This window comes from Solea solea, chromosome 10, assembly GCF_958295425.1.
Source record: "Solea solea chromosome 10, fSolSol10.1, whole genome shotgun sequence".
Taxonomy (NCBI): domain Eukaryota; kingdom Metazoa; phylum Chordata; class Actinopteri; order Pleuronectiformes; family Soleidae; genus Solea; species Solea solea.
The window spans coordinates 24811027-24833766 of NC_081143.1; the positions used below are offsets into that span (position 1 = coordinate 24811027).

Genomic DNA, 22740 nt, shown 5'->3' on the forward strand with positions numbered 1-22740 from the left:
AAGTCAATATTAATATAGTTTATTAATATACCAGTTTTCACATCATTGTTTCATCCAAATACAAAAAAAAACATAGGATATTATTATTATTCTTATGTCAAGTTTACTTTGTGCAAGTAGCAAGGAGTCTTTGTTTCTCTCGCTTTCAAGTAAGTTGATCATTCAAGTCTCATTTTCAGTCCTGTTGTAATGCTACAAGTTAAACATGTGGTTATGAGGTTGGATATTTTTGTTTAAAGTCAGAGCGGATACATGATAAACGCATGAAAATAGTGGGGTTGGAAACAGTACAAATCTGGGTCCCTGACACATAAGGCAGTACATTTACTAAATACTTGGAAGCAGTGTGAAAAGGAGAAGTTACTTGCAAATAATCAGTGTTGGATTTAAATTTGTTCTCACACTGTCACCACACAGTATGAAGAGTGGAAAACAAGACATTTTGCGTCAGTGTGAGTGTGTCACATTTTTATCTACTGTGGTTGATATTACTTCCTCTACTTGTCCTGCATTCTCACACTCAAACATGTAAAATCGTCAGTTACTTCACTGGCACGATGACACAATGTCTTTGTCCCTCTGTCCAGCTACTCATCTTTTAATATTACACCATCTCTTCTGCTCTCACGCAAACATCTTCACCTTCTCCTTGTAACTTTCTCACACACACACACTTTCAGTGATTCAGAAGCACATTAGCCAAGGATCGGAGGATCTCTCTTTTCTCATACAGGTACATCTGCGTTTCCCACAGCATGTCCACCAGCACTGCGTCACTCACCTCGTCCAGCATCACCTCCTGTGACAGCTGGGGGCTCAGTCTGCACAGAGGAGATGAAAAGATAAAGATAATTAGTCAGAAAAGAAAAAGAAAGAAAACAACAACAGCCGGAAAGACCAGGATGAATAAAGTCATAGTGAGCAGACCTGTGATAGATGGTGTCAATCATTTCACACCAGGCTCTTGCTCTGTCCACAGCACAGCCATCCGAGTCTGTACACTGTTCAATCATATAGAACATTAAAGGCCTGAAAAAGGGCTTGTGGCAGCAGTTTGTTTTTTGTCTGTAGGTGCAGTAGATGTACTCACACAGTCCACCAGCATCTTGCCCAGCTCCTTTGCTCCAACAAAGCTCTTGGCAAGCTCCAGAGGATTGGAAGGTCGGAAAACATCCACAGAGCTCACCACCACCTGAGGGGGTTTACCTTGGAGACGTACCCAAGCACATTCATGACACAAGTGTGCAGACGGTCCTCTGAGACATTGGTCCTACATTAGTTATCCACAGGTGCACAGTATTGTCCTGTGCAGCTTTGTGGGTAGTACAAAGTCACATAAGTCCCTTTCATTCAGCCATCCATTGTTGTTGTTTTATGTCAACGATGACAATGACAAAATTATTTCGTTGACGTCCCTTTTTTTCATGACGATAACGAGACGGTGACAAAATGAACATGGATCTTTGATGACTAAAACATGGCGAGACGTGCGTGAGTTTTCGTTGACGTAAATGTTAGTGGGTGGTTTGTCAGACGTTCAAAATGCATGACATTTCTGCTTATTGTGCGCGTAAATCTGTCAATTAAAACCTAAAAATTCCTTGGTCCGTGTTTCAAGACGGGTCAGGTGCGTCGGACTCTGTGCACCAAGGACAGTCCACTCCGATCGACAGTTGCGCCAGAGACAGAGGGACCCCGTCCCCCGGTAAGGGGGGCAGCCGGCGGGTGGGAGAAGCCGGAGCAAGTACATAACAACATAAACAACACTGCAGCCATTGTTGTGCCATTTATGCTGATAAATGCAGCTAAGAACGAGGCTTGGGTGATAGGTGTTTGTCAATATTGATAATTATTGAAATACAACGTCAGACACAGATAATTCTCTACTCTGTATGGGTCTGGAAATGGTGTCGTCACCTCCCACTTCCATGAGGTGTGACCAAAGGACATTCTGGGCTAGAAATTCCCTTTTTTTATCATTCAAACATCAAACAAGGACAACATGTGTTTAATTAAGTAAAATACTTCTGAAGCTTTGATCAGAGGCTTACCTGTACCAAGGGAGACCACTATACCCAATTTCTTGATTTCATGCCTGTGACCCTGAGAGGCAGCAGGAATAAGAGGGGTTAAACCAGGAGGGGACATATAAATACACCTGCATAATGAATATTTAACACATTTAGCAATGTCTAACAGGTTATCGACTGAATGTGCACTTAATAAAGGATCACGAAAGGAATAAAAACAGAGGATTGTACCTACCTCTACCTTTAAGGATTTGTTGTACTGATGGATTTCAGACATGGCGTCCAGTGTCGGGTTATTGGCCAACAGCCCTCCGTCCAGAAAACGCCCCATTGGTCGGAAGTAAGTCGGAGCAGCGCCGCTGGAGCGTGCAGCTCGCCATACGAGTTGTTCTGATAAGATGACAAGAATATGATGATTAGCAAAAAACAGGTCGAGGCACAAACACATACGTGCATAATCAAATATCCCAAACAAAAACATTTCTCCACAGTGAGATGAGTTGCACTCTTTGTATGACCTTTTTCTTATTATTTATTACATTTACAGGTCCAGTGTGTAACATTTAGGGGTGTAAATTGAAATAAATCTTACATAATAGCCCTAGGTTTGTTTGTTTAAGTGCATAATTGCTTCAAAATAGAAAGTGTTTGGTTTCCATAACCTTAGAATACGCCGTTTTATCTGTGCTTTATTATTATTTCCGATGTTTAGGGTCTCCCACATGCACACACCTTCATCTGTCACCTTCCTACGCTTTCTGGTTGGCTCCTCTGTGTATCCTACTATCAACACATCCTCATCCTCCCATCCTGTAACAACAACATGGCTGACACTCAAAACAACACAGACCTACTGTACAAACTCAGGCCAAGGTTTAATTTGTCGTCATCCAAAGTTGTTCTTTTTTAGGTTTCCTTCAAGTGTAAGATTTGAGGACTTTGACGCCCTCTCATGGTAGGAAATAATGCATGCACTTGTGGATTACCTTGTGGAATGGTGATTGGTTTGAATGTGGCAGTGGTGGCGTACGGTGGCTCTCTGTGGACGGAGGGAGGGTTGTAGTTCCTGAAGATGTGCAGCTCGCCTGGGTGTCTGTCTGCGAGGACACTGGTCACCATCACTCTGCAGGAGGAGAGAGGAGAGTCAAGAATAGAGGGATTAAATGCTCTGCGAGTGATTTTTCTTCCAGAACACTGAGGCTTTGGGGCATTTTTCTCATCCTGAGCACTCACAGGAAACAAACATGCCATTTAAAGCTGTTTAATGCCATTTCCCAACAGCAGATACAAAGAGAACACATAGTAGGACTTAACACGCTTCAATTCACAAACTATTAGAGAACCAAACCAAATACTTTATTATATGTAACGGTACCTTGAGTAACTAAATGTAAAACTGTGCCTTTTTAACTATTTACTGTTTGCGCCACAGACAAAACAGCATCAAATTGAAATTATTATAAGCAGGGACGGGCAGATACATGTCATTTGTAGTTTATTGAGATGATGAAAACTAACCCTAACCCGTTCATATTTTGTTAAACAATAATTTAAAATACTGTGCATCATTTCTTCAGAGTGCTAGTTTACACCTTCAACCAGCAAAAACTGTGCTAGAACTCTTGTTATGAGTACATCTGAGGAAAGCAATTACCTGGGGAACTGAACTTCTGTCATCTTGGTGTTCTCCCCAAACTCTTTCTTCAGGAAGTCCTCCAGTGGTGCTGATTCATAGGGTCGTGACCCCTTAAAAACCTGTTCCTTCATCCTAAAGTATAAGCAGCGAAGGTACTCCATGGACTTGCCTACATATAAAAAAGAAGCATAGTTACTTTTGAGACTTTTTTTTTTTTTAATGTTACATGAAACAATGTAAAGCGTAAAAAAAAAAAAAAAACATGCAAACCGTGGACTATAGCGAGGGCCAGTATTCCCCCGGTGCTTGTGCCAGCTACCCAGTCAAAGAGCTCTCGGGTGGGTCGACCAGCCTCCTTCTCCAGAGCGATCAACATCTGGATCAGCACGAGACCCTTAATACCTCCGCCGTCCAGACACAGCAGTCTGTCCATCCTGCAGGAGAAGAGAAGACACGTGTAACTTATTTAGAATCCTAATGCTTTGTTGTTTCAAAAGCCGCAGTATTACAGCGTTCAATCTTGAGAAGGACAATCTGAATACTCACTTCATTTTCTCCATTTTGGAGCCGTCCACTTCAGAGGTGCTTATGCTCATTGTGCTGATTGCAGCGCCCACATGCATGATGTTGTCGAAGCCTGTTAGCCAATCACAACAGCAATTGGTGACGACCACAATACTGTGGATCAGCAGTGATTGGTGAACGGTGGAAAACGATAAAGGGTCACTGGGTTTTCTATTAAGAGGGAGTTATTTAAGTTTATATAAATCAATGAGTCTGGTATACATCCAATTACACATTCATAAACTGATCAGCAAAACAGTTTCAGTTTATTTTCATAAAAGAAAGAAAAATAAATAAAGTAGACTGAATTTTGTTAAAGTAAAGTAAGCACTTTTGTATACATTAGTCTGAAAATGAATTTTTTGATTAGATTTTTTTGTCTTCTAATTTTAATCCTATATTCACCTTTAAATTGTATTTGTTTGAAAAGTGCTACAGAAATAGTTTGAGTGATTGTGGCTTATAAATAATTGGATTTTTTAATTCCAACATTTTGAATTAACAAATAATTCTGCCTCTGTTTGGTCTCTGAGACCAGAAATGATGTAACATTTTATATGTATGCTGCATCCTTCGTCCTAAAACAGCCTCTGTCAAGGAAAAATATCAGACCAGACTGAGGGAGCATTTGTATGTATACAGCAGCAGTGCAGACGTGGGTGGGGACAAAAATCATTTAACTGCATTTCTTGAGCAGCAGAATTCACTTTTTGTTGGCACTTCTTTGTTTGCAGTCTTCTCACTTTACTTCCTTGTGTGTGGCACAGAAACATCTTTATATATTTAAAAGATACCAGGGAAAACCAGCTCAATTACCTAAAATGTGCAGTAAATATAAAAATCTATAACTTCCCAGTAGTTACAATTCCCTCCTGAGTAATCGAGAGATGTGTAAAGAGAAGAAAACACTGAGTCAGAGAACAGTAGAGGTGAGGGATGGTGGTGGTTACCTATGCTTTGAGATGTGGCCTTGAAGGAGACGGGAGGAGGACTGCCGGGGGAGGGAGGGAGGCAACGCTGCACTCCTACACTACACAGCATGTCCAGCAGTATCTTTCTATTAGGACCTTCCACGTTAACACACACACAAACGCAAGCAAGTCAATGTGTTAACACATGCACACACCACAAACAGCAGAGGGCGAGACAGAAGAAAGAGATGGATAAAGACAGAGAGAGAGAGGGAGGGAAAGAAGAGAGAATGTGTAAACATGAGCGAGCTGTTAGCAAACATCATGCATTTTTAAAACCATTAAAACAACAGGAACATTTTGTGTGTACCACCATTCGGCTTGAGGAGTCTTGGTTGAAGTAAACGACATTTTGCTCTATAGCAGAATGGACCCTTTGCACAGCAGCCATTTTGACATGTTTTGACAGGCAGGAAAAGCACAGGTGTTGCTGATCACATTAACGACGGTTCAGTTCAGTTCATGTAAGTGAGGAGAGTGTGACAGTAAAGCAGCATGCACCAAGAATCTGAGGAAGCTAATAATAGGAACTTGTGATTTTCCTAAAGTGACTTGTCAAAATGGCTGCCGTGCAAAGGGCCCATTTAGGAACCAATTGCCTTCCTTCTTCATTTGACTTTTCTTGTTGACTTACCCTCCTATTGGTTAACAAGATAGCATTACCCGATACAGACACTAATATTTACTTACCTTCTTTCATACACTTCTAATTCAATTGAATGATTTAATTTGTGATTATTCACATTTTTTCTGCCAAGAACATAGATAAAACAAACATTGGGTATGAGTATGAGCCAAATTGTATGTTTAAACATTGGTATCAGTCCAGAATGTTGGTGCATCATTACTTATTTATACTATGTAGCGGGACAATGGTTTGCTGGACCTTTAAAAATAATCGAAATCATTCATTGCACCATGCAGAGGTTTCGCAATCAACAAGCCACATGACATCTAAGTGCATTAAACAGACTTGTTAGCCAAGACATTCTATTCTATAATAGCACAATTTTACCACCAGAGATCCTTATTTTCCTAATGTAGAGTTAATTTATGTCCATCTCCAATGTCTTTCTCACTCTTCAGAGCTCTCACTTCCTCTCTCCTCCCTCCTTACCTTTGCTGTTGCGTGCAGCGATCAGTCCCGGGGTTTCTCCCAGGTCGTTGTGGATCTCCACGTCGGCACCAAACACGATCAGAGCTTTGATTAACTCCATGTGGTCCATCTAACGAGCACAGGGTCACACACACAATGTGAATTAATATTATAAGAGTTGGTTGTTGACGGAAAATGTCATGTGTTTGCACAACAGGATTCCAATAAAAAGAAATAAATGCCAGATATGCTTAAAGACATTTTCAGTCTGTGATGTTAAATGAATTACAACACTCTTTTTTATGTCATTCTGAAGAGGTTACAGCAAAGAAAAATTGAGCAATGCCATCATGTTCTTGGAGAATGGTGCACATTACCAGGTAATCCTTTTGCTTTTTTTTAATTTCCTGTCTTCTTTATTATCTTTATTTATTTTCCCCTGCTGCTAATTCCGTGGTGCAATTAAGAGTCTGAACCACATTAATTTTTGGAGGAGAAATAAAAACAAATCCAGAAAGAAGTAGCAATGGTTTCTAAGATATTGTTATCAAACCCTCATGCCAAAGAACTTAAATTCAGCCTTGATATTTTGCTTATTTCTGACAATTTAGTGATTGTACAAACATTTGGATTGTCAAACAGAAAGTCTTGTTTTTTTACCTGGAAAATAAGACAATGGATATACTTTGGATGTAGATACAATACTGTGAATATACACACCTTCATAGCCAAGTGAAGGGCTGTGTTCCCATCATGACCCTTCAGGTTGGCATTTGCCCCGTGGGTGAGCAGCACCATGGCCGCCTCAAAGCGACCCCTCTTGGTCAAAATGTGGAGGGCGCTCTCTCCGGTCTTACTGAGGTAGTTCACCGCACAGCCGTGCTCCAGCAGCAAACGACACATCTTACAGACACCAAAAATTGTTCATTTTATCAGTGAATCTGTGTCTTTTCACTAACGTTCGACTCCGTGTTAATTGCTGCAATTAGAATTCCCCTCCCTTTGACCTTAAGTTGCAGTTTAGCTTTGTAAGCTATGCGTAGTATATCTTGAAAGTGCTCTGAACCTAACAAAGACAAATTAGGTCACCAACTTCCTGATAAGAAAATAAGAAACCTTATGTTACCACAGTGTCGTAGCATCGCGATATTATTGGACCACATATCGTATCATATCGTGAGGTACCCTGTGATTCCACCCCTAATATTTACTGTCAGACTCCTGAAAATGAGAGACCCATGTCGGGGAGCAAACACTCTAGATCACCTGTCAAAATGTAGAGCAATAATTTTAAAAGGTCCACTATGAAAGATATAGGCAAAAATGTAATACATTCCCTATAATCATTATCAGTAAGTGTATAACAGGTATAAAAAAAAGAAATTGGTGTTTCGTAGCCATGCAATAAGCCTTTTTTCTGTACATTAGGTAAGGGCCTTGCTTTAAGGAGGCCACCATCTTGCACCACAGCAGCCTGAATGGTCAAACCAGCCAGAGCACGCTTTTTTGTTCTGAAGCTTCTGTTGGCTAGGCCACAACAAGTAAGAGGGCAGTGATTAAGAAGGTCAAACTGTGGATGGCAGCATTACATTAGTCAAACAGCCATTAACTTTTCATCAAAGCTTTATTTATCCTGTTCAATCCTCTGGATATAGAGCATACCATCATTTGAAAAACTCATAATTGATTTCCAACCATGTCATTTTTTTATTCTTACCTCAGCCGTTTTGGCCCAGTGCAGAGGCGTCCCACCATACAGAGAGTCTTCTGCCTGTAGCTGGCCTGGGTCTGCTTTTAGGACCTCCTCCACACAGCTGTCAGGCAAACACACATTAAAGAAAATGCACAGAATCCCCTCTGTCTTTAGGACAACTGCTGTAACCCTTTTAAAGTGCTCTAAAAGAGCGCGTATCATTTCCACCAGGTCTGACAAAATGTGTTAAAGGGATAATAATAATCATTTCCTCTACTCACCCCTTCTCGCTATACTTCATCGCACTGTGGATGGGATAGCCGTTGCCACCGATGACATTACACTTGGCCCCGCCATCTAACAAGGCTTTGACGGCCTCCACGCGTCCCATGCGGCACGCTACATGGAGAGGCGTTTCCCCATTGCAGTTGAACTCGTTCACCCCCGAGCACAGCCGCGAGCACAGGACCTGGATGAGGAGAAGAGGAGGACGACACGGTGGGGAACGGGAAACAATATTCTAGGCTAGATGGATGGAGACAGTGCAGGGGTGGAGCGTGATATGTGTGCTCACCTGGATGACGGCGGGAGACTCCTGCTTAGCGGCACAGTGCATGGGGGTCTCCCCACTGCGGTCTTTGATGTCAGTGCGAGCTTGGCTTTCCTCCAACAGCTCCTTCACAGACACCAAGTCACCGCGCTCGCACGCCAGGTGCAGCGGTGTCTGACCTGATGCATTCCGAGAGTTGATCTGACTGGAAGAAAAAAAAAAACAACAGATAAAAGTCAGAGGTTCACAACCTCCAGTGAGGGGCCCCAAAAGCTCTACATGGGACCATGAAACGTGTAATCATTTCCATAAGTAACATATAAAAAACTTCTGAGAGGGGGAAACAACTTGAATTTACAGCTGAATTTCTGAGCCGAGAAGTACGGTAAAAAAGAAGTCTCAGAGCTCTTCTTTAAAAACCAGACTGCTTGGGCTGCTAAGTTGTGAAATGAATTAAGTACATAACACATTGAGAGAAAAGGCTAAATTGGGGCTGTAACTAATGATTATTATTATTAGTTTTATTTTTTTTAAATAAAATACATATAATATAATAATAAATATATATATATATATATATTGGTCAGTAAAACGTCAGAAGATGTTGAAAAATGTCGGCCGGTGTTTGCCAAACCTGGAAATGATGATGCTAAGTTATTCCGTTTTTATGTTTTCTTTGTTATATGGCGCAAAGAAACCAGAAAACATTTATTAATTTAAATCAGAAAACTCAATCGGATGAATTAGTTGACCATTAATTGAATGATCATTGCAGCTGTAGTCTAAATAAAACTTTTGTTTTGTGTTAGGATTGTTTGGGGTGACATTATATTACGACATCGTAATATTTATCAAGTCATTTAAAAAAATAATAATAATAATCATTGTTTGTGCAGGATAAGCTATAAATTAGTTTTTAATTCCATAATTTCTTCATCCTCAGAATAAATTTCCCCTGATAACACTACTTAAAATCATAATGCATTTCAGAAGCCTGCTCTGGGGCTTTTTTTTGCTAAAAATAGCAATTCAATTTTTCCACTGAGATGGATTCACTGTGTTAAGGAGCTTTAATATCTTACATCTCTCGCCTCTCATCATACCTCTGGATATAGTTGTGTTTGAGACACTCTCTCAGTCCCGTTTCCACAGCGATGTGGGCGGAGCTCCAGTCTGGGTGGCTGCGGATGCAGTCGACGATTGGCTGGGAGGTCTCAGCTTTCAGAGGAAGTGTCTCATAGAAGGGCCGGAGCTTGAGGGCATACTGTGGGAACCAGTTCATGGCGTCCTCCTCGGACCCCACCTGAAACAGCCTGGTCCAGGCGGAGCAGTGGAGACAATGTCGGATTTATGAAGAACAATAAGAGGAGTTCTGTCACCAAACACTACAAAGAAAATTATCCTCTATCGCTCTATTTCAAACACAAAATTTGAAGTCTTCTTCTTTTCAGCGTCAGATTCTTGAATAATTTGTGAAACAGTGAAGAAGGGCACTGCACTACCCTCCACAGTAAAAGTGACACGAGAGAACCTCACACTGCTTTTCCGTTTTATTTTGTATATGATGAAGCCCTTTATTTGAAAAAGATCAAAAAATGTGACCTTTGAACTTACTTTTTAAATATGTGGTATTCTGGGGTGTTCAATTAATTGTACAGGTAAGGCCAAAATAAGCTTCGAGCTTCAGCCTATTCCATTAAAGTTCACTGATTTTGAGAAATTTATGTTGAACAGACTGAAATAAAAATGAATTCCTTCATTAATTTTCCTAAAATGAAAAGTAACTTTAGCACATGGTCAGTTCTTATAATGCCTCACCTATGACAGTACATTTTGCTTTTCAGATCTATGGCCGGAAGGACTGTGCACTCGGGATAAGGGGCTTGGTGAGTAATTCTTACTAAATCAATAATAAGTCACAGTCTGAGGGTCTGTAGACTCGTGTGTCACATTTAAAGGCAGTGTTTTTTTTCAGGAAACAGGGGTTCATGTGCCCTCTAACTTTTCTCGTGCGGATGCTATTCTACATGCAGTCTTGCTTAAAACGACTGCTACAAAATGCGTAATGACTACAAACTCATGGTAAATAGACAGTTAGATGAATTAAACTGCTTCAAACTCACGTAAAACTCCACCGTCCTGGTGTTGTTTATTTGTCTGCTATTTCAACTGCTATTGAAATCTTTTACCTTTGAGGTAAATACAAGACAAAGTAATAATTTTCCCCTTAAAAAGCCCCCTTTTCACCTCAACATTTCAAAAGCTCCCTCCCCCCTGTTACCATCAGTGTTGCCCTCATACTTTTTTTTTCTAGATAAAACCCTGTAAATGTGTCATACGTTACAGTCAAACAACTATGAGATTAGTTCTCCCAATGTTGATTAAGTCTATCCACTCTACATGACATTCTCGTGCCACACACAGGAAATGATTCATTTTACAGAATGTGAACAGGTTGTAGAATGCAATAAGTGGCACATCACCCTCTTGCCCACGCCATCATGTGACCGATACTGACCTGAGAACCACATTTGGAGTCTCTGGGCACATGAGGAGACAGTCCCAAGACTGGCAGTTGGTGTTCTTGTACAAGACGATGCGTCCCTCCTCCTTCAGCAACTCTTTGCCTCCACCACCATAGTCGGACAGCTGCACATCCCGCACCCGGTAGGGGTTGGTGAAGAGGGTGGAGACAGAGGACACTGTGTCCAACAGTCGGCCAAGGAACTGCATTGTGATCTGTGAATGAACAAGAGAGCTTGGGGAGGAGTGATTTGACACAAAAAAGCCAAGGCTATATACGGCATACGACAGATTTTGGCAGCACAGAAAGAGAAATGTCTACGTCTTAAAATCCTCTGCTTGCTCGAACAAGCATGAAGGCTTGTTGTCAACATCAATGAATGATTTATTTCAACCCCGGATACAAGATGGCACCACTTTAGTATAGCAACAGGTGTACCACCACTGATACTACGCATTATGGCTTGGCATGGGATGAATTATCCTTCTATAAATGATCACATTTCATGATTTTGTCGCAATAAATGTTTTAAATAATGCTTTATATTTCTAAATGTGTTAATTGAAACAGGTGGAGCCCTCTGTCTGTTTATTCTAAGCAGATTAACTCATGTTAAAAAAGACAACTCCCACATTATTTGACATGAGAAAATGTTGCATAATGTGGTAATGTTACAAAAACATGTTACTAAAGACACATGTTTTTACATCAAGAGGTCCAGGAATGATTGAAAAGAGTGAAACACTAGGACTGTATGATGGTGAACAAGACTACAGTCACTCACATAAAACCTAACCAATTTTCTACATTCACAAATATCCTGACAACAGAAATCTACCACCCTCAACTTATTAAAAATGTATTTTATCGCGACAACATGCGATAAAATGGGGAAAAATATAGGGTATATGTACAGTATATTGTCCCTTTCCTGATTGTGGCTGCTGACAAGACTACCATTTGAGGTTTGCTATGAGTCAATCATTGGAAAAAATACCGAATCACTCTCCTGTGAGATAAGCTGAGATAAGATGTGTCGTCATCTTCACCAGTTGAGCTAAACACACTGGGCTGATCATTCAAGTTAGTTGACAACTATATCCACTTCCTGAATAAACCCACCCGACCCATTTTTAATAACTATAAATAACTAGGAGAGAGGCTGCTCTTCACATAATTAACAAGTGGCTCCATTCAAGCTGCTCACGAGTTTCCAGTTACCCAGAATCAATTTGACATGATACCACCGCTCACAGCCTGTGCACACTACCAGAGAACGAGTCCTCGTGTAATGTCTTTCGTGTTAATTTTTAATATTTAGAGAAACCCCAAACCGTTCTGCGTATATCTACTACTTTGTCTTCTAACAGTGAGCCGTGGTTAATCGCATTAAGTGGAACAGAAACAGCCCGCTTGGGTCTCACCGTGTGCTTAGCCGCTTGCTGTCCTCTGCAACCGCCTGACTTCTGATAGCTAACATCAACAACCGTGACGCAGCAACCAAGCTTGACACAGACGCTGAGTGACGTAGAGTTCCTCCAATCAGAGCTCAAGGGCCGGTAACTGCACGGGGGAAAGAGGGAGGGGCCTGTTGAGTTGACAGAGAGAACGTCTCACACACACACACACACACACATTCTTAAAGAATCAGAATAAGTGCGTTTCAACTCACACGTTAGTGTTTGTCTGAATTAGCGAACACAAAAATAATCCAATCCAATCCAACTTTATTTGTAAAGCGTTTAAAAACAACCACAGTGCCGTACAGAATAATAAATAAAAGACATAAAGGCTCACTCAAGGCAACAAACAAATAACTAAAATATTTATTTTATTTTATATTATCTATACTATTTATTTATATCTCCAATGTGTAGTGTATTACATAGTTATTTGTTTTATTTTGTGGTATTTATTACTAAGTCTACCTAGATTGTTTACGTTGAATGAACTATTTCCCCACACACTTTTAATGTAATCAAATATCCCAATCAAAGTCAAATGTGGGACTTTTAATTTGAGTTTTCTCTAAAGCTGTGCAGTGACACAGAGTATGTTAATCATAACTCTTCTGTTGCACCCACTGCCAGCAAATGTAGCAGCTCTTAACAAGTGTTTGATATTTGGTGTCCACAAAGTTTTAAAACAACTGCAAAAATCAGTCTTTACTCTATTTCTTTATTGTGCTGCTAATTGATATTGCTAGTTTTGGCCATATTCTACAGTGATACAGTAAAATGATAACAAAAGACAATTTTCCAGCACGATGGACACATCAAGATACTTATTCAATCAATAAGTACAGCTTATCTTATTCATGTGAATATAATACATTCCATATTATTAACTTATGTTGGTATCCAGTTACAAATACGGGGGCACTTCACATTTAGGGTCAGGTGATTTGACACATAACTTGTCTGCAGTTGTTATCACCAAGGTTATAATAGTTTGGGATTTTTTTTAGTTTTGACTTTTTGTTTTATAAATTAGTTAGTTTTAATTAGTTTTCAGAGAGGGTTTTCTAGTTTTTATTTTTATAAATGCTTAGTTTTAGTTTAGTTTTCATAAGTTTTAGTGTTGCAATATGGAGTATTTGTCAGGTGAAAAGGTCATATGAAGTATTGTGGCATTTAAAAAAATGTTTTATTATGACAAATGAGCATAATACTGCTGAGGTTGAATGCAGTTAGTGTGCCAGGTAAAAATCAAATAGTCAACAGACTACTAACAACATAGCACGTTATGTTTAACTTGCTTAGCCTTATATCCCATATTGTAAACAAAAAAAATTAAAAAAAATTATTATGAATTAATGAAAATTCTGTCTCAAATTGAACTTTTTCAAAAAAAATAATCCTAATTTTAGTTTCAGTTATTTTCAGTTTTCGTTAACTATAATAACCTTGGTTATCACTGTGACAGTAAGAGAGCTGGAGGCAGCGCGCGCTTCTTTGCATCCTCCCGAGTGTCTTCATCGTTGCCAGGGCGACGAGATGGGCTGACCCTGGCCACGTGACAGATTTGCTGCTGCAGTTGTAGTGGATTGTGTGTGTGTGTGTGTGTGTGCGCGCGCGCGAGAGTAAGAGAGAAAGAGAGAGGGAGAGTGCCTGCCGCCGCCTCTCACAGTCTTTGCTCAGAGTGGCTGTGTTGTTTGGCCAGAGCAGTCAGCAGAACCCAGCTCGTCGACCGCAGAGAGCCATTTAAACACAGGTCGTTTGGTTCGGGCATGAAAGATGGAGCTCTCGGCGGTGGGAGATCGTGTTTTCGCCGCGGAAGCCATACTGAAACGCCGCGTCCGTAAGGTGAGCTAACACCTCCCGACCGTCCCGCTTCTTTTTTAGCTGCCGCGGACGGCACGGTAGAGCACGGCACGTCACTGCTCCGGTTCGTAGTCTCCCGTGTCCGTCTCCTTGCGCCCATGCAAACCCACGTAAGGCCTTGTGGCTCGCGGGTACCTTTTACTTTGATAGTTACGGTTAGCTTAAAAAGGCTAAACTAGCACGGCCGTGGCTTTAACGTCCAGGCGAATAACAGGGTAATAAAACCAGAGACACAAAGAGGAGCCTCGTACTAGCGGCGGGGGGAACGAGGCGGCACCGTGGTGGATGTGCCGTGTTACTGAGTTTGTGAAATGGAGGGGCCCGAATTCTCTGGCAGCTAATGGCAGCTAAAAGCTACGCGGTCACAGTCCCTCAGAGGTGCCCGTCTGTAGTAACCATGCTGGAGACACTTTACGAGACTGCTGCTTTCCCCAGAACGCTGAGAAACACGGTTCCCATAATATTAATCCGCGTGTGCTCATGTGATGTGGAAAACAAATGACTGTATCAAATACAGCCTACCGAGGACCATTGGTCTCAGTGTTTTTATTAGCCTGTTGTGGCTTTTTTTTTTAAATTGTAAAACTACCCTATAAATGATGGTAGGATGCCATCTTAAGTCAGCAGGACTACACTTTTTATTCATGAATTACCTGCCGTCACATCACATTATACTGCACTTCTCTTCGTGCAGATGCATGTGATTCAAGATAAAACAAAAACAATGACCAAATATAGGCTTAGAATGAGCTCTGAATACTAATGGCAAGAGTGACTTGTTCTTCCTCAAGGAATGTGGATATTTACCATGCAGCTCAAGTTACTCCTGTGGTGTAAAATGTGTATGACTTCATGGGATTCTTGGAGCCAGGATGAGCTCACAGCAACAGCAGCAGCAACCACAAGCTCTGCTTCTTATCTGATAAACGACATCATTTATTTCAGACATGATGATGTTTGCCAGACAAATACGGGGCCAGTCAAGGGCTGAGACTTGGTAAAACTCTTGAAATGACGTGTTGTGCTGCACCCAGAAGTCTTTTGCAGGACAGACTAAGCACCCAGAGACATTTCAAGTGTTTGTTAGACTGAAGTCTGAATAGCCAAAAGGCTTATTCAGACAATTATTTCCAGATTTAATGGATTTTCCCCTCTCGCTCTCTCTCCCTCTGTCATTTACAGTATTGAAGCTGCTTTTGCTTATCCACCATTTCCTTTTTTTTGCAGGCAAGACTGGAATACTTGGTCAAATGGAAAGGATGGGCAATGAAGTAAGTAATACGGTATATGCCTGTCAACTAAAGATGTGGATTATGTCCAGTTTGCTGTAACAAAGGTTGTTCCTTTTATGCAGACACAGCACCTGGGAGCCAGAGGAGAATATTTTGGATGACAGGCTGATACTGGGCTTTGAGCAAAAGTGAGTATAGCTGGCACAAGTTGAGATTACATACATCACTTGAAGTATGTATTTTCACGTAAGTGCTTGTGTAACTTATTTCTCTCCTCCTTTCTTGCTTGGTTGTGAAAGGTCCAACTGGGCTGAAGTTCTTTTTTTATGTCTGTTATCAAGCCAACAGTAGATTACAGCAGTGTTACAGTGTTGAGCCCCCAGTGTGTAAGTCCATTTAATTCCCTCATTAACCTGTGACTGAATCATCTAGATTGACTTCAGTGCCCTATTTATGTCACCATTTTGAAAGAGATTGTTAACTAGGTAACTGGAAGTCGGTGTAAAATCTTGGTAGTGTGGATGCTAACTGGCATCATTACACTGTTGGCCATGAACTATATTCTATTACTTTAAAGGGATAGTTCGTGTCTTTTTGAAAGTGGGCCGTGTCATGCCTTTGGTGAGATAAAGCCGTCGACATTTTGAGATAACATTCACTGACGTGAAATGAAGATTTTATTAGGCCAGTTTGTTCATTTGCTAAAAATCTGGGTTTTCATTTGTTATCCCAGCTAGCCGCCATGTCTCCACTGAGCCTGTGCCTCCTTGTCCCTGGCTGCTCGTCAGTAGAGCTAGTGTGCACAGTGCAGTAGCTCACACAACCCAAACTCAAGAAACTTGAACTATCCCTTTTATTAGAAAGATAAACAGTGTGTATATATCTAAAAAAAAGAGTCTTGTTGGCAGTCAATGTTGAAGTCTGAATCATCAGTGCTCAAGTTCAATTCGAGTCACGATTTCTGAAAATAAGGAGAGTACTACATCACTGATGCTTAAAGTTGTTTGTGTTTGAGTGTAAGTGTCTTTTACATTTTTCCTCCTTCTGTATCTGAGCTGAAGTCATGTTTGCTGCTGTGACACCGGAAGATTTTCACATGCTAATCTAAAACGGATAGCTGAAACAGAGCCAACAAGACGATCACAAGAAACGCGAAATGTGAAGCTTCAAACACTCTCTAAACCTGACTGCTCTACTTTCACACAACCACAACATTCGTTTAGCGCGTGTTAGTAAACTGTCATATTTTCTACAGGGAGCGGGACAGGGAGGTGAATGGACCGAAGAAGCGGGGACCGAAACCTAAACACTTGAAGGTATTTATTTTTTTTATATTTGCATGGAAATTTAGATTTTTCAATGTAATTTAATTGTTTATTTCAAAAGAAATCTAATTCCTTTCAGATCAATGCATTTGCTGAGTTAGCAGCACCTTAAACGACAGTGGAAAGTTTGTGGTTTCTGCTGTTAAATTAAAAACAGGGTCAACAAAAATGAAGCAAGGTTTCTGCTTGTTTGAAGTTTGCTTACATTTTTTGTAATGCATCACTTTAAATGTGCAAACCCGCTGGTTTTCATTTTTACAAATTGACTTAAGCAGCCGTGCACTTCTCTCTGATCTTTTAAGATGTCTGGCATGGGCCATAGTTTGCTACAGAGCTGTACAGGCTCTTTATGGTCATTACAAACGGAATCGAGAACTAAAGCAGCACTGATTGTTGTTATTTTGTCCCAAGTAAAGCAATAAATTGCAGTCGGGGCAGGTTGGATGATTTTTCAGGACAATGAAGACGTCATTACATCTGGACTAACTTTTGTTGAAAATTGTGCTGTGCTTTATGACATCTGGAAATATAAAAACTGTAAATGTTTAGCCTAACTTTGGGCCACTTAATGTAGACATCATGCCATGCATTTATCTTTCAAATCAAAGAAAACATGTTTCTGGGGGGAACATTGTAAACAAACAGGCTATTGTGTAATCCAGTTTCTCAAAGCAGCAGTTATCTGTTAAAGTAAAACTCCCTTCTTCTTTTTTCTTCGTTCTTTCAGGCTCGTTCTCAGAAAAGAGAACCCAGCAACCAGTCCTCCAATGCTCGCAAGAATACATCGCGCTCCACTTCCAGCCGAGCAGCTCCCTCCTCCTCTGCCGCACCTCACCATTTACCGTCTTCATCCTCCTCTTCCTCAACTGTCGCGCCCTCTCCTAAACTCAACTCCCTTGCTGCCACGCACAAGCTCAAGAAGGACATTCACCGTTGCCACCGGATGTCCAGGCGTCCTCTGCCCCGCTCTGACCCCTTGGCATCCACTTTCTCCAACCCCGGTGGTTTCCCTTCGCGTATGCACGTTTCCCCCTTCTCCGAGACCGTCCGCATCCTCAACCGCAGGGTCAAGCCCCGGGAAGTCAAGAGAGGTCGAATCATCCTCAACCTGAAGGTCATTGACAAGCCAGGAAGAGGCGGCGCAGCAGCAGGAAGTAGGAATATTACAGCGGGACGCCAAAACATCCCCTCCCGCAATCGCATCATTGGGAAAAAGGGAGAGGCTCCGTACAGACCTTTCCAGCCTCCTCTGAAGATGTTGGGCTTCCCAATGTATGGGAAGCCATTTGGGCTGCAATGTGGAGGCCCTCTGCCTTTCCACGCCCACCCAGGGTCACGCTCCAGCACAGCAGCCAGGAACAGCCACACCTCTTCCTCTCAGTACCAGTCTCCTCCCTCTCCTTCCACCTCCAGCGGCTCCGAAGGAAAATCTCCCACAGCCTCAGCTGCACAGTCCCAGTCCACCACTGCGGCTTCTCCCTCCAGCCAGGATCCCAAGCCCAGCAAACCTCACGCAGAGACCCAGAAGTCCCCCCACAGCACCAAGCACCCGGCTCCTGCCACATCCTCTGATGCAAACCTAGCAGTGCAAGCGCCGCCCGTCCTCCCCTCCTCACCGTCCCCTTCTTTAGAGGATGACAATGAGGAGGAGGAGGTAGAGGAGGGTGGCCTGGACCGAAAAAATCCTCGCCAACGCCACGCGAAACACCCTCCGCCCACTACTCCCCCCTCCGCCTCCCCTGGTGACCAGAGCTCCGCCCCCACTGAACCCCAAAGGGTGCCTGCTGAGGGAGACCCGGACTGGTACCCAGAAATGGCACCGAGCTGCAAGGACGTCGTGGTCACCGACGTCACCACCAACCTCGTCACCGTCACGATAAAAGAGTTCCCCTCTCCGGCCTCCTGCCCCGCCTCCCCCTCCGCTCTCCCTGAAAATGCCTCCTCCCCGTCCCCTGCCTCCGACATCCCCTCCCCAGCCAAGCCATAAGAGAGCAGGTGCTATGAAGGTGATTGCCATTGATGGTTAGAAAAATATCATGCCAATGTTGCCACTTCAGACCCTTCCTACCTTTTCCTGTAAAAGGTGTGTCCATAATGATGAAATGTAATGTAAATTTACATCACCCAGCCATTGAATAGTGAAAAAAAGAGCATATTTTTGTTAAATAGAAGATATATAAATTGGAAAAGGGGGCAGCTTTCTTTCTTAAATTGCCATATTTTGTCCACTTGCACAGCACAGACTCTCTGAAGCGGACTTGGATGGAAACGGTGTTTGTTGTCGTTCACTCGCTCACTTGACACGTTGAGTGAATCTTGTTGATTGTAGCGCGAATGGAAACTTGTTTCCGTCTGGTGCTTTGGTTGAGATTTCATCAAACAAGTTGACACGTGTGAAGGAAACAAACGCTCTTCACTTCACATCCTCGCTCTACCTCAGTCTGTCGTACACGGCCAATGAGGTGTTGCGCCGATTTCCTGCCCCCCTCCTTCCCCGCCCGCCCCCAAGAAGTCCAGCTTGTCAATGATAAAAGAGGTGGTGTGTTTTTTTTTGCACTTAACACAGCTGGACTTTCATATATTGCATCAATACATTGAGGTAATTGCAATGCACTTGACGACGTCAAAAAAAAAAATCCAACATATTCTATGTAGTTCCATCAATTTTTCAAGCCCCCCCCCCCCCCCATGCACATGCATACACAGTACATACAATATGAGTAAGTATTTACGATATGCACGCACAACCTTTAGAAGCTGCAAAAGAATATACAGAAAGTAGTTCTTAAGTTATTGTTTCCTCGCTGTCTCCCCTGCTTGCCTTTTTTTGTGTCACAAACCCACCACGTTCAGCAAATCTGTAAACGTCCACCAAGGCTCTAAACTGGTCCTGAATTCAGTCGGTAAAGATTTGCACAATATAATGTCAAGGTCTAGAAGGTCCCTGGGCTGAACACAGTAGTTGAGCTACACATTACAGGGGTTGGAGGACTGTGTGCATGTGTATCCAGGTAGCTTAGGCTCCTTAAAGTCACCGTTTGTCTGTTAAAGCCTGCTCCACACTAGAGGATTTTTAAATCGCAACAAACTAATGGCTTTTCCGGCGTTTCCACCGGCTCGGCACGGTTAAGTTGCGTTTCCACTAGTCTAGTGCCTGGTACCATTTTTTTTTTTAGTACCTGCTCTGGCGAGGTTCCAAGCGAGCTGAGGAGGTACTATGCGTGACGTCGCCTGACTGCCGGCCACTGATTGGTCAGAGTGCCGTCACAGGAAGAGACTTCTGACACAAGAATCAAGCCGAACAGTGCCGAACTGTAGATCAGTTAAAAAGACTTAACAATCCTCAAAATGTGGGTTAATGTCTAACAATTACCAGGGAAATGTCTAAAATCGGTCACAAAGGAAGTGCTGAACAAATAGTTTTAATGAACTGATTCTAATGATTCAGTTACCCTGAAAACCACTGCTTTACAAGTCACTAGTCACTCGTTTGTGGGTGTCGTGTGTAAAATGAAGTCATGTTCAGTGATGACTCCGTCCACGTTGAGTAGGTACTATTTTTGTTGTGGAAAACCAAATGATATGGCTAGTTATCCTCTAGTGGGGCAGGCTTTACCTTCCAAATTGGCAGGCAGAGCAAAGACCTTTCCACTCTCCCTGCCTTCCTTGTTTGTTTGTATGTATGTGGTTGGTCTTTTAGCTAACAGTGCTTTATTTGTATGTTTCTCAAGTGCTGGTTTCTAAAGAAATGGGATTGTGTAGCATGGCTCACAGTATCCTGCCACATATTTAAATAACTGGAGGAATGTAACCAGCCAAGACTTTTGCCAATCATGTGAGGCTAGACATCCTATTGTGTGTGACGGTTGGCGAGTACGTACTCCCAGCTGACGTGTACTTGCTATTTTGCCACACATTCCCATAGACCACCAGAGAAATCTTAAGGTGTAGGTGTTTACATACAGCACTGATGCATATTAGGGTTCTCGACACATTTTAGACCACATGGAACAAGAAAAATTTCATTTTGTATATTCAAAACAACAAAGCGACTGTCGCGATGAAGAAACTAAACCCATCATACACACAATGGTGTGCCATGCTCTTTGACCTCCCCAGACCTTGGCTCTTACTCTGATGTACCTGTGTTTTCAGTATTTAAAACAGCAAATTTTCCACATGTATTGCCTTATAGCTGCTCCATTCAACCCCAGTTACACTCCAGGTGATGTTTACCTCGTCAAGTCAAGTTCTTTCAAATGAAACAACAACTCTTCCTTATATCATAGCGTTAGCATGTTTACTTTATGTATTACTTAACCACAAACTGTAATAACTCTTGACTGTTAATGTCTCTCGAGTGCAGCGTCCTCTGTGTCATGGTCAACCACTGACAAGGAAGATGTTGCCTCCTTTCCTTGTCACGTGCTGGAGGGTTCTAGGTGTTGTCGATACAGTTTTCAATACTCTTCATAGGTTACAAAATGGAAGGATTTATTCCAGGACGGCAAAATCAATAGCGCAATTGATAAAAGTAAAGTGTTTTCTTCTTCATGGATTTGCTGCACTCTGGAATAGATTTTTCCATCTACTTTAATATCTTAAATGGTGGTTAGAAGTGACTTTCTTGCAGTTGGTAGATGTGTAAGGTGTTAGGCTGCTATGCGCCAACAGTAAGTGATGTTTTCCTTGTTTTTCTTTCTCACACGGGGGTTAGCACATCTCAACTTTAGTGGCCTGTGTCTCAACCAAATAGGGCTCTTGATTTTGCTATTTGAATTTTGTAAGCTTTTATTGTTTTCCCTTTTTTCGATTTGTTTGTGATGTCATTTCGAGTGCTACGTTTATCTGGCGCAAAGGAAGGAATCCTTGTTTAAATGTGGATAAAGATGCTTCATGAACTGAATTGTGCCGTTTTAAGCTGTTTTTCTTCCCCCCCCCCCCTTCTTTTGTACTGTAATAGTTGTTTTTTAAAGATATGCATAATGATGTTAATGTGATGCTGTCCATTAAAAATGCCATATCTTATAGTCCAACTGCGATTTATTCATGTGTCGGGACAGTTTTTGTCTTGATTTGTATGAGTTTATGTACGTTGTTATTCACGGTAATGGCAGCGATGACGAGGTGGAGGATAACGATGACAGTGAAATGTATCTGAACTTCTGAAGCATGTTTTGCAAAAACCTTATTGTACAGATGATGATGTATTGGGTGTCATGTTAACCATTACTATTGTTGCTTTCTGTGTGTTTCTTGTACAAGGCTTTTAATTAAAAGCTCTGAAAAAGCAGCTTTCTTCTCCGTGGCGTTTTCATTTAGCGTCTCATATAGAGCTGAATTACTCTAATAATTGATTACTAAATGAATCGTCAACTAAAGTAAAAGTATCTTACCAGAAAAGTGTCTGACATTTATTGTACTTACGTATTAAAAGTAATTTATTGATATAAAAGGTACTTAAAGTATTAGAAGAAAAAGTATTTAAACATAGTGAGCAATTACAATTTTGAATATGACATTTATTGTGGCTTCTTAACAATAAAAGCATAATAATAGGTGCAGACAAACAACATTAAAAATGTGTCTTCTGTCATGAATGGTGACAAGCTCTCTCTCTCTCAGCCTTCCTCTATGTACTCCTGTTTGAAACTTTTTGGAACTTCTGTGGAGCTTCTAGACGTCACACTGTATTTTAATTCAACTTGGAGACGAAATCTGCGCTTTATCTGCGGGAGCTCGCTAGCTCACCGGTTGACCGCTAAGCTGACAGCTGAGAGGTAAAACACCTGATAG

General features: G+C 41.7%; 2 protein-coding genes across 5 annotated transcripts; one reads left to right on the forward strand and one right to left on the reverse strand.

The window, feature by feature from the left end:
• Window positions 1-3: 3 nt before the first annotated feature.
• On the reverse strand, window positions 4-12570 carry pla2g6 (phospholipase A2, group VI (cytosolic, calcium-independent)). 4 transcript variants are annotated; one of them, XM_058639795.1, is made up of 19 exons: window positions 12489-12570; window positions 11059-11279; window positions 9644-9853; window positions 8565-8745; window positions 8272-8459; window positions 8015-8111; window positions 7018-7200; window positions 6319-6427; window positions 5181-5297; window positions 4213-4303; window positions 3937-4100; window positions 3685-3835; window positions 3017-3153; window positions 2763-2840; window positions 2272-2420; window positions 2052-2103; window positions 1091-1206; window positions 928-1001; window positions 4-821 (listed from the first exon to the last, which is right to left on the reverse strand). In XM_058639795.1, exons 2-19 carry the CDS (start codon window positions 11271-11273, stop codon window positions 677-679), a joined length of 2457 nt encoding a protein of 818 aa, XP_058495778.1. In that variant the 5' UTR covers window positions 11274-11279; window positions 12489-12570; the 3' UTR covers window positions 4-676. The 4 variants fall into 4 exon arrangements, with proteins under 4 accessions (XP_058495778.1, XP_058495777.1, XP_058495780.1 ...); XM_058639794.1 differs by having other exon boundaries at window positions 2266-2420; XM_058639797.1 differs by lacking the exon at window positions 5181-5297 and having other exon boundaries at window positions 2266-2420.
• A 1567-nt stretch (window positions 12571-14137) lies between these two features.
• Window positions 14138-22237, forward strand: cbx6a (chromobox homolog 6a). The gene is made up of 5 exons (XM_058639803.1): window positions 14138-14369; window positions 15615-15658; window positions 15742-15807; window positions 16875-16935; window positions 17672-22237. The coding sequence occupies exons 1-5, from the start codon at window positions 14301-14303 to the stop codon at window positions 18929-18931; spliced, it is 1500 nt and encodes a 499-aa protein (XP_058495786.1). The 5' UTR covers window positions 14138-14300; the 3' UTR covers window positions 18932-22237.
• The last annotated feature ends 503 nt before the right edge of the window (window positions 22238-22740 follow it).

Coding starts and splice junctions, on each gene's coding strand:
- pla2g6 (XM_058639794.1), bottom strand. CDS start 11,273: ATGCAGTTCCTTGGCCGACTGTTGGACACAGTGTCCTCTGTCTCCACC. Junction 5,298..6,318: donor CGCTGCACGCAACAGCAAAG/GTAAGGAGGGAG, acceptor TTAACGTGGAAG/GTCCTAATAGAAAGATACTG. Junction 3,836..3,936: donor GGCCCTCGCTATAGTCCACG/GTTTGCATGTTT, acceptor TTTTATATGTAG/GCAAGTCCATGGAGTACCTT.
- cbx6a (XM_058639803.1), top strand. CDS start 14,301: ATGGAGCTCTCGGCGGTGGGAGATCGTGTTTTCGCCGCGGAAGCCATA. Junction 15,808..16,874: donor ATACTGGGCTTTGAGCAAAA/GTGAGTATAGCT, acceptor TATTTTCTACAG/GGAGCGGGACAGGGAGGTGA. Junction 16,936..17,671: donor CGAAACCTAAACACTTGAAG/GTATTTATTTTT, acceptor TCGTTCTTTCAG/GCTCGTTCTCAGAAAAGAGA.